Source organism: Coregonus clupeaformis, chromosome 14 (genome assembly GCF_020615455.1).
Source record: "Coregonus clupeaformis isolate EN_2021a chromosome 14, ASM2061545v1, whole genome shotgun sequence".
NCBI lineage: Eukaryota > Metazoa > Chordata > Actinopteri > Salmoniformes > Salmonidae > Coregonus > Coregonus clupeaformis.
Genome location: NC_059205.1, coordinates 5,434,183 through 5,446,347, shown reverse-complemented (window position 1 = coordinate 5,446,347; position 12,165 = coordinate 5,434,183). Strand labels below are relative to the sequence as shown.

General features: G+C 42.3%; 1 protein-coding gene across 1 annotated transcript; it reads left to right on the top strand.

Annotated features, from left to right (window-relative positions):
* The first annotated feature begins 1,013 nt into the window (after nucleotides 1–1,013).
* LOC123492367 (presenilins-associated rhomboid-like protein, mitochondrial) lies at nucleotides 1,014–8,420 on the top strand. The gene is made up of 8 exons (XM_045224877.1): nucleotides 1,014–1,239; nucleotides 1,514–1,618; nucleotides 4,827–4,959; nucleotides 5,538–5,633; nucleotides 5,942–6,091; nucleotides 7,571–7,641; nucleotides 7,928–8,029; nucleotides 8,304–8,420. The coding sequence occupies exons 1-8, from the start codon at nucleotides 1,225–1,227 to the stop codon at nucleotides 8,403–8,405; spliced, it is 774 nt and encodes a 257-aa protein (XP_045080812.1). The 5' UTR covers nucleotides 1,014–1,224; the 3' UTR covers nucleotides 8,406–8,420.
* The last annotated feature ends 3,745 nt before the right edge of the window (nucleotides 8,421–12,165 follow it).

Genomic DNA, 12,165 nt, shown 5'->3' with positions numbered 1-12,165 from the left:
AGCCTCTCTCTTTCCCTCTGATACTGCCCACACTGTAGCAATACATGCTCCACAGGAATACCTTGAAAATCTGACATGAACCTGAAGTACAATGAGATATAGTATTCCTGCAAAAAGAAGAGTAACGGAGAGCAATGTACAATATGGCGAACTTGGCAAAACAAGGAATTAGTGGTAAGTGTATGTGGGCCGCCATCTTTATGCACCTCCTATAGAGCTCGCCAGCTTGAAGTCCTAAAACCCGGTAATTAGTTACCTCTGGTTCGTTCAGCCATCCCTATGGGGGAAAATGTTTTGGGATAAACGCTGAAAAAAAGGTTGGAGGTTAACACAGGCTTAGGAGATGTTATGCGTTTTGTTCTATGAGATATCAGTCAGTTAACATGACCTTTATGAATTATGAAGAATTTGTGCTTTATGTGCTTGTTTTCATTACATAAATGCTTCAGAATTCACAAAAAGTGATATTAGCTGATGAAGATTGTCATAGAACAAAACGCATTAATTCTCCTAAGCCTGTGTCTACCACAGACATTACTCGTTTTACCACAGACATTATTCTCAGTGTTTATCCAAAAACCCCTCAAAAAACGCCATTCATTTCTCCATAGGCTTTGTCCAACAAACCATGGCAGAGTTATTAGTGCCTACAAAAAGACACCATTACTATTTCTCTCTATTGAAATCTTCCCTAGGTCTTGACGTACATCGCATTGTGGCTGCCAGGAACTTACTAAACAGGGGGGCGTGGCCAGTGTTAAGGTCAAGGGTGCATCTATAGTAGAGACCTGAAGTACAATGAGAGACAGTATTCCTGCAAAACCCATTTCGTCAACGTTCAATCAGCTGCGCAAATTAGCTCTGCATTTACATCAGAGCTAACTCTCCAATGACCTACTCATCTGAATGAAACCAAGGAAAAGATTCATGAAAACATCCGCAATTATCTGGAGATCTACATGTGTCATCTGTTTCCAACCAAAGCTGTCTTCCTGTGTGCCCTTCTACAGGTTCACCCTCCACCCCCAGCAGAGGTGTGGTTTCCGTAAGGAAGCGAGGAAACCGGAGACATGGAGGAGGGACCGGGGCTTCCCGGGAGAAACAGGCCCTCCGCCCTCTGAGGCTGGCGACGCGGTGGTGGCTCGGAAAGCGGTGACCCCTAAAACAGGACCCCCACCCCCTGGCGCGGCCCCCAGGCGTACGGGGAAGCTGTTCAAACCCCTTATGTTCACAATAGGGGTAGGTTCTACCAAGAAAGCTTTTTTTTTAAATTCCCAAAACATTGTGATATGGGAAGTCACCGTTCTATAGTGCTTTTCATGCGTTTATTCATATGTATTCATTGTGTATTCATTGTGTATTCATAGTTCATATTCAGCATAGCGAAACCTATATAACATGCAACTCAATGTCTTTAAAGAGTAACTTACAAGTACATGTTCATCCAGTGGACAAAGCTGCACGGTGGGCAGTCCAAGGAAAAGGAAGGTAAGCTTGTCTGACTCCATGTTAGTTTACAGGGTGCTCCTTTGGTGCGGCGGCCATCTTGCAATACGAGTCTTTGAAGTCACGAGTGCAGACGGCCAGGGACGAGGCTGAGGTGGAGAAAAACGGAAAGGTAAGGGTATGATGGAGATGTTTTTTTTGTTTTTGTCATCTGTATGTCTCTTTCCTTATTTTATTGCGTTTATCATTAAGTGAAATACATCTTGATAGGCAGGAGGGCTCATCACTGTATGACAATACACCCCATTATTAACACTACAAGTACTCCATAGAGGCTGATAGAGACATGCTTCCATCTCGCTAAGAGTGACAGATTGCAGGGTTTGCACAAGGTGCTTGAATTTGGCACTCTGAAATTCAAGTACTGGAATACCTTGAAAAGCTGACATTTTCTCAAGTTGGTACTTGAAAAGTACTTGAATTAAAAGAGGAGAACAGAAAATGATCAAATATGTTAATATGAAAAATATTAGGAAAAATGTAGTGGTTTTGCAAATTAATTTCCAGGCAGACTACTGAGTTTTATTTCCTCACGTGTTTCGCACTCTGGTTGGGTTGCCAGGCGAGCTCGCTCATTCCACCCACCCACACTGCCATTCAACCAGGCAGGTACAGAACTGACTGATTAGGTGCCGCCAAACATCACATCGATAGCTAATCTGCCGGGCAAATCTAGATTCAATCCTGCCTGGCAGGATATTGATGTTTATGAATGGGTTTTGCCAGACCCATCCAGGGATGTAGTGGAGGGTAAACGTCGTTTACTCACCTTTTGTTAACCTCTACTGGATCGGTGTCCCGTATACGGGACGGTTGAGCTAACGTGCGCTAATGTGATTAGCATGACTGTTGTAAGTAACAGCAAACTTTCCAGGACATAGACATGTCTTATATGGGCAGAAAGCTTAAATTCTTGTTAATCTAACTGCACTGTCCAATTTTACAGTAGCTATCTGTAATGATGAGTTTCTGGTATTGAGAAGTTCAAGATGCAAGAATTTACTTAGACACTGTGTGGAGATTTTATACCAAGTATTTATTGGATCACGAGCTTGTGGGTTCATCTAACAAACGGACATAGCTCTGCCCTTTGTCAGTTGAACTGCCCACACACACAAATCTCACCTCCTTTATACTCTTGGTTATCCTTCCTTTCACATACATCTGGCAACCATCATAGCACTCCCTTTCTCTGTTGTTATTACCCTTTGCCCCAGGTCATTATATCATGTCCATCAATCATACTACCATAAACATCACTAATCTCCTTTGACATAAGGAATGTAGACTTCATGGCCCCAAACCAATTATCTCGTAACTCTACCTCAGTCCTCACAATACTATGACATGACATCATTACAAAAATACCATACTATTTGTTTGAGGAGAGTGCACAACAACAAAACTGGTTTGATACATTCACCTCTGAAGGTAAATAATGTACTTACATTCAGTAATCTTGCTCTGATTTGTCATCCTAAGGGTCCCAGAGATAAAATGTAGTGTAGTTTTGTTTGATAAAATCCATTTTTATATTCAAATGTAGGAACTGGGTTCTACAGCTTGAACTCCTGCTGTCTCTGGCTCCACACCCACCCCGCCCGGCCATCTAGATGTGTGAAAGTTAGTGTATAAGCTAATGATCCATCATGTATGACATTCCTTGGAGTGTGTAAACTTACATTTTGTATTACCATAATATTTTTGTATGTTCTCTATAGTTATGTACTTGAAAATGTATCAATTGAACAGTTCGGCACATTTGGGTGGACTTGATACAAAATAGTCAAGTATTGCCTATTACACAGGAAGCGGCACAGGTCCTAATCCAGGCACTTGTCATCTCCCGTCTGGATTACTGCAACTCGCTGTTGGCTGGGCTCCCTGCCTGTGCCATTAAACCCCTACAACTCATCCAGAATGCCGCAGCCCGTCTGGTGTTCAACCTTCCCATGTTCTCTCACGTCACCCCGCTCCTCCGCACACTCCACTGGCTTCCAGTTGAAGCTCGCATCTGTTACAAGACCATGGTGCTTGCCTATGGAGCTGTGAGGGGAACGGCACCTCCGTACCTTCAGGCTCTGATCAGTCCCTACACCCAAACGAGGGCATTGCGTTCATCCACCTCTGGCCTGCTGGCTCCCCTTCCTCTGCGGAAGCATAGTTCCCGCTCAGCCCAGTCAAAACTGTTCGCTGCTCTGGCACCCCAATGGTGGAACAAGCTCCCTCACGACGCCAGGACAGCGGAGTCACTCACCACCTTCCGGAGACATTTGAAACCCCACCTCTTTAAGGAATACCTGGGATAGGATAAAGTAATCCTTCTACCCCCCCCCCTCTTAAAAAAAAAAAAGGTGGTTATCCCACTGGTTATAGGGTGAATGCACCAATTTGTAAGTCGCTCTGGATAAGAGCGTCTGCTAAATGACATAAATGTAAATGTATTGCAACGCTTCGCTGGACCAATCTGAAACTTTGCACACACCCTGCTGCCATCTAGTGGCCAAAATCTAAATTGTGCCTAAACTGCAGTATTATATTGTGGCCTTTCTCTTGCATTTCAATGATGAAAAAATAAATTAAATAAAAAACGCATGTTTTTTTGTTTGTATTCTCTTTTACCAAATCTAATGTGTTATATTCTCCTACATTAATTTCACATTTCCACAAACTTCAAAGTGTTTTAATGCTTAGCAGGACAGGAAAATTGTCCAATTCACACACTAATCAAGAGAACTTCCCTTCTGCCTCTGATCTGGTGGACTCCCTAAACACATGCTTCGTTTGTAAATGATGTCTGAGTGTTGGAGTGTGCCCCTGGCTATCTGTAAATTAAAAAAAAAACAAGAAAATCGTGCAGTCTGATTTGCATAATATAAGGAATTTGAAATTATTTATACTTTTGATAAAAGTATAATTTTGCAATGACATTTAATTTTGATACTTAAGTATATGTAAAACCAAATACTTTTACTCAAGTAGTATTTTACTGGGTGACTTTCACTTTTACTTGAGTCATTTTCTGTTAAGGTATCTAACAATTGGGTACGTTTTCCACCACTGTTATTGAGTAGAACTTGTAAGGAAGTGATGAATAGTAGGTTCTAAAAAAATAACATGTATATGAGGTTGTGGCGATATACTGCCATCTGTTGGCGACTAGAAACAATTGCATAATCGGAACTATTACAAATTGATGGTCCTTGAAAATAAATATTAGTGCTCAAAAAAGTATTTGAAAGTCCTTGAATTTGACTTGCCACTGTCTGTACGAACACTGAAAATGACACCTGTGTGTCTCCTCTGTATTTGGATCCTAGGCATCACAAGACATGACACACTGGCACAACTGGTGGAACCAGCTAACAGACTTCCAGAAACAGGTCATCCTGCTCATGTCGTTTGTGGATGATTTCTGGAACAGCCTGACCGAGGGTCAGCAGATGGCCACTGGTAAGGTATCCCCGAAAGGGTGATGGATGACGGGGAGGAATGGGCAACTATGGCCCGGAAGGACCACAGTGTGCTTCAGATGTTGTTCCAGCCAAGCTCTAACATGCCTCATTTTAAAGTGGTCTATTGTGGAAATTTAAAGGCCATGATTAGTTGATTTGTAGTGTGTTAGAGCTGGGATGGAACAAAAGCTTGCACAACGAATTGAGAGGGTATTACGGTCAACGAGATAGAGAGGCTGCCTTACGACCAGCAAAGGCATAAAATGTTCAAAGCTTGAGTTGAGAATTAGTTGCATCATACCATGGAATTAAAGTTGTGTTCATTAGGGTCACAGCTTAGGACGAAAAAATGATAATGAGCGTTTCTTATTAGACATGTTCAGATAATAAACGTTGGACATCGTTTTCTTACATTTCATGCCTACCAAACATGACCCTATGCTTGCATTATACAGTCTACTAGCTATATCTGGAAGTGTTCTCTCTGTCCAGATGTGGTCCTTTCTCTGTTAGCTACCTTCTTAATATCCTGTCCTTCTAACCCTTTGTTCCCATCTCTCCATCTCTCTGTCATAGGGATCATAGCGGTCAATGCTGTGGTGCTCTGCTGTTGGCGAATACCCTCTATGCAACGATCCATGCTCAAGTACTTTACTGCCAACCCAGCCTCCAGTAAGTACTGTATCTCTTTGTGAGTGTGGTGGTGGTCCGTAGGGTCATTTCAATGACACTGAATAATGTAGTTATTTTTGGTCTGTTAGAAATCCCTCCCAACTCTACATTAATTTGTTTTAATAGTCACACTCCCTCCTCCGTATAGTTCCCCCGTGATTCTGTCTGAAACCCTGCATTATCAACACAAGTCAAGGGCCACATTTTCCTGGAGAGATAGAGCAGATCTGAGCAGAAAATACAGTTAACCTCCATTTTCATTTTGCTCAATGGTAAGACTCACGCTTGTCCCTTCCTATTCCTCCCAGAGACGCGGTGCCTTCCCATGCTCCTCTCCACCTTCAGCCATTACTCTATAATCCACATGGCAGCCAACATGTATGTCCTGTGGACCTTCTCCTCCAGCATCGTCTCTCTCCTGGGGAAGGAGCAGTTCCTCGCTGTCTACCTCTCTGCTGGTACCAGCCTACATAGTGTGTGTGTGTGTGTGTGTGTGTGTGTGTGTTTGTGGCTGGGGTGTGTGTGTGTGTGGCTGGGGTGTGTGTGTGTGTGATGTGATGTCAATTTGCGTGCGTGTGTGTGTGCCTTGTGTTTGAGTGTATACAGTGGTGTGAATAAGTGTTTGCCCCCTTCCTGATTTGTTATTTGTTTGCATGTTTGTCACACTTAAATGTTTCAGATCATCAAACAAATTTAAATATTAGTCAAAGATAACACAAGTAAACACAAAATGCAGTTTTGAAATGAAGGTTGTTATTATTAAGGGAAAACAAAATCCAAACCTACATGGCCCTGTGTGAAAAAGTGTTTGCCCCCCTGTTGTAACACAACTCAACTGTGGTTTATCACACCTGAGTTCAATTCCTCTAGCCACACCCAGGCCTGATTACTGCCACACCTGTTCTCAATCAAGGAATCACTTAAATAGGACCTGCCTGACAAAGTGAAGTAGACCAAAAAATCCTCACAAGCTAGACATCATGCAGAGATCCAAAGAAATTCAGGAACAAATGAGAAAGAAAGTAATTGAGATCCATCAGTCTGGAAAAGGTTATAAAGCCATTTCTAAAGCTTTGGGACTCCAGCGAACCACAGTGAGAGCCATTATCCACAAATGGCGAAAACATGGAACAGTGGTGAACCTTCCCAGGAGTGGCCGGCCGACCAAAATTACCCCAAGAGCGCAGCGACGACTCATCCAAGAGGTCACAAAAGACCCCACAACAACATCCAAAGAGCTGCAGGCCTCACTTGCCTCAGTTAAGGTCAGTGTTCATGACTCCACCATAAGAAAGAGACTGTGCAAAAATGGTCTGCATGGCAGAGTTCCAAGACGAAAACCACTGCTGAGCAAAAAATAACATTAAGGCTTGTCTCATTTTTGCCAGAAAACATCTTGATGATCCCCAAGACCTTTGGGAAAATACTCTGTGGACTGACGAGACAAAAGTTGAACTTTTTGGAAGGTGTGTGTCCCATTACATCTGCCGTAAAAGTAACACTGCATTTCAGAAAAAGAACATCATACCAACAGTAAAATATGGTGGTGGTAGTGTGATGGTCTGGGCCTGTTTTGCTGCTTCAGGACCTGGAAGACTTTGTGTGATAAATGGAACCATTCATTCTGCTGTCTACCAAAAAATCCCGAAGGAGAATGTCCGGCCATATGTTCGAGACCTCAAGCTGAAGCGAACTTGGGTTCTGCAGCAGGACAATGATCCAAAACACACCAGCAAGTCCACTTCTGAATGGCTGAAGAAAAACAAAATGAAGACTTTGGAGTGTGTTATCTTTGACTAATATTTAAATTTGTTTGATCTAAAACATTTAAGTGTGACATAAGAAATCAGGAAGGGGGCAAACACTTTTTCACACCACTGTATGTGTTTGGTTATTTTAAGAGACTGCTGCTGACCCTCATCTCTCTACATTGTCAGGCGTGATCTCCACTATGGTGAGCTACGTGTGTAAGACCGCCACGGGACGCCTGCATCCCTCGCTTGGGGCGGTAAGAGTCCTCACACCCCATTGTGGTACACTTTACTTTACAATACTGTCCACTTGTTCATTACTGTAGGACCAAAGAATATCATACTGTGATTTCTTTAAACCAGGAAACATACACACATGATTACATTATTGTTATGATTATTGCATGACAAAATAGGAGTTGGTGGTTAAGTGACGATCAGCATTACTCACGTCTCCTCTGTTTTATTACTGTGGTCGGTCCTGGCTCTGATGTCACTTCCTGATCCTGGCTGTGATATCACTTCCTGTGATTTGACTTCCAGTCAGGGGCCATCATGACGGTCCTGGCGGCGGTCTGCACCAAAATGCCAGAGGCCAAACTGGGCATCATCCTCCTGCCCATGGTCAGCTTCACTGCAGGCAACGTGAGTGATGTGATGTGTGTGTTTGTGGCATGGGTGCCTGTGTACGAACACCTCAAGCCAAGCAGTGGTAACAACATTCCATTCATATTCACTGAGGGAAACAGGAGACCAATAAAGTGTCTGTATGAAAGACCAGGGGGTAACAACAGAGCGTAGAGTTCATCTGCACTCAACACGTCAATTCATTGTAATTTAATGTGTGTATAAACATATGTTGTGTGTCGTCTGTATGGTTGTGGGATGCAGCGTCTTACCGCCCATTGCTCTTTTCTAGGCCTTGAAAGCTATCGTTGCCATGGATGCAGCGGGGCTCATTATGGGATGGAGGCTGTTTGATCATGCGGCTCACCTTGGAAGAGCACTCTTCGGAGTGTGAGTAATCTGATCACTGCATAAATGGGCGACTGGACTCACCAGAGCCCAAATGGCGCATCTGTGGCGTATCTGTAAAGCAACTGATTTCATGTATCATGCATAGCCGTATCCCCAAGCCAATATTAGTGAGGTGATTCATATCCACAAGTGAGAGATGGGGGGGGGGGGAAATGTTATAAATATACATAAAAAAAGAAAAATAAATGTGATATATTTCACCTCCAAGTCAATGAATTTACTAGGTCATTAAAAGCCAACATTTGTGACAGTCTTTGCGGTCCTATAGCTATCAGAGATGGTCCCTAATTTAGATAATCTCTGATGCTATAAATGCTTTTTCTTTTACTAAAGGCTATAGCAGGGTTTTTCATAGTTGCAGTCCACCCAATTGAAAAGTGCACATTCACTTCCATAACCTATGTCTCTAGGCTACCAGCATGTAAGATAAACATGCACAACAATACAGGATACCCTTAGAAAATTGTACTTCTGTTAAAATGCATGAAATCTGCAGTACAATGAAATAATGGTTGTCAGGGCTGGCGTTATGGATGGGCCTCAGGGGATCCTACCCAGTGTCATGGATTCATGGAAGCCAGGCTTCACCAACGAAATGACCAAGAAAAAAAACAACATATAAAATAGCTTATCTTTCATCTCTCTGTGTTTCATACATGTCCTTCAATTCACAAGAGGCTGAATGTATCTCACTGGAAAAAGCAGCCAAGCGAACGAAACAGCGTCCCGCTGTCTCTGTATGTGTAGTCCATCTATGCTGTCTGGTCAAAAAGAGGATGACATTGTTGCCGCCCGTAGCATTGAATACAAGGGAGGCCAGTGAGCATTTGGCTTCCCTGATAGAAAATAAATAAAATAATAGCCAATCAGCATTGAGCTAAACTGAGTGAGCTCAGCTGTGAATGGTCCTGGCTCACCAAGGAAAAGTGTCAAGGGAAGCCAGTTTGGATTTGGCTTCACACCAATCACATCACGTTAGAAGCCAAACATCATTGACAGAAATTGAATTGTTGCATCTCGTTGTGTTGTTGTCCTCCTGTGGCTAGCTAGCTAGCTATCTAAAATTGTCAATTTCCTAAATTAGCCACGGATGGAGATAAGGATTTGGACTTGTGGTTTTACTTAATTCTCCGTACTGGCCAATGATTATAACGGCGATTCTGATCCAACCATAAATTCATACATTCTGCCCCTGGCCTGAGAGGATGGAAGTTCAACATGTAGCTAGATGTAGTAACGTTAGGCTAATGTTAACTAGCTGGCCTGGCGTATCGTTGGCCATGAAAGGAAGTTAGGCTAGCGAGCAAGCATTTTAGCCAGGTAGCCTAGGACAACAAAAACCAAATGCGTGTCCACTATCGGCATATCTATTTATTGTGGCCATTGAAATGTTAGCTATTCAAATCAGATCCAACAATAATATCAAGGGATTAGAAATCCAGGCCTTAAAAACAAAGGCGTCATTGTACGCTGCCGATTCATGTTTTCTTTTAAATCCGCAATTTGGATCCATGCACAGCCTCATAAAGGACCTAGATCATTTTTCTAACCTCTCTGGATAAAAACTGATGGTGCATATTATGTCTTGGATCACAAAAAAATACAACTTTTACATTACCGTGCAGTTGACCAATAAAATGATCCGACGGTGAAGTAGACATACTTGGTATTCATATTTCGAAAGAAAGAAATGATCTCACTACAATACATTTTAATAGAAAGTTACCCAAATTAGATAAGGTTTTGCTACCTTGGAAAGGACAACACCTGTCTATTGTGGAAAAATCACCATGATTAACTCTTTAGTAATATCCCTGTTTACCGATGTACTTATGGCACTGCCTGCACCTAATGACTTTTTAAAATTATATGAGCAAAAAATGATCCCACTTTATTTCGAAAGGCAAGCCAGACAAAATTAAACATATGAATATGAATTCGGAGGGCAGAAATTATTAAATATTAAAGCATTAGACCTCTCCCTAAAGGCTTCAGTCATACAAAAACTATAGTTAAATCCAAACTGGTTCTCTAGCAGATTAGTAAGAATGGCTCACCCTGTGTTCTAGAATGGCCTTTTTTCCCTTCATTCAGATTACAACCTCTCACATTCAGTTTTGAAAAGGAAATCATCTCCAAAATATCGCTATTTTAAAACAAGCAATAGAAAGCTGGTTGCAATATCAGTTTAATCCACCAGAAAAGACAGAACAAATATCAGAACAAATATTATGGTTGAACTCCAATATATTACACTGAACAAAAATATTAACGCAACATTTTCAACGATTTTACTGAGTTACAGTTCATATAAGGAAATCAGTCAATTGAAATGAATTCATTAGGACCTAATCTATGGATTTCACATCACTGGAAATACAGATATGCATCTGTTGGTCACAGACCCCTTTAAAAAAAGGTAGAGGCGTGGCTCAGAAAACCAGTCAGTATCTGGTGTGACCACCATTTGCCTCATGCAGCACGACACATCTGATTCGTTAAGAGTTGATCAGGCTGTTGATTGTGGCCTGTGGAACGTTGTCCCACTCCTCTTCAATTGCTGTGCGAAGTTGCTCATTATTGGCGGGAACTGGAACACGCTGTCGTACACGTCGATCCAGAGCATCCCAAACATGATCAATGGGTGACATGTCTGGTGAATATGCAGGCCATGGAAGTACTGGGACAATTTAAGGTTCCAGGAATTGTGTACAGATCCTTGCAACATGGAGCTGTGCATTATCATGCTGAAACATGAGGTGCTGGTGGCGGATGAATGGCATGACAAGGCCTCAGGAGCTCGTCACGGTATCTCTGTGCATTCAAATTGCCATCGATAAAATGCAATTGTGTTCGTTGTCCGCAGCTTACGTCTGCCCATGCCATAACCCCACCGCCACCATGGGGCACTCTGTTCACAACGTTGACACCAGCAAACCGCTCGCCCACACGACGCCATAAACATGGTCTGTGGTTGTGAGGCCGGTTGGACGTACTGCCAAATTCCCTGAAATGATGTTGAGGCGGCTTATGGTAGAGAAATTAACATTCAATTCTCTGGACATTCCTGCAGTCAGCATGCCAATTGCACGCTTCCTCAAAACTTGAGACATCTGTGGCATTGTGTTGTGTGACAAAACATTTTAGAGTGGCCTTTAATTGTCCCCAGCACAAGGTGCACCTGTGTAATGATCATGCTGTTTAATCAGCTTCTTGATATGCCACACCTGTAAGGTGGATGGATTATCTTGGCAAAGGAGAAATGCTCACTAACAGGGACGTAAACAAATTTGTGCACAAAATCTGAGAGAAATAAGCTTTTTGTGCGTATGGAACATTTCTGGGATATTTTATTTCAGCTCATGAAACATGGAACTAACACTTTCCATGTTGAGTTTATTTTATATTTTTGTTCAGTATAATTGATTTTTTTTAAATAAAAAAATTGTATCATCTTTGTATTTGATATCATAAATAGGACTGGTGGATTTATGTCACACATGCAGTTAACAAAAATATATGGAAATGTCTGCTCTATCCAAAATTACAACCAACTGATTGCAGCATTACCGCAAAAATGCAAGAGGCAAGTGGAAAGGGGAGAAGAAATCCTGTTTCCATTGATCATCCTTGAGATGTTTCTACAACTTGAGTGGCGCAGTGGTCTAAGGCACTGCATCGCAGTGCTAGCTGTGCCACTAGAGATCCTGGTTCAAATCCAGGCTCTGTCGTAGCTGGCCGTG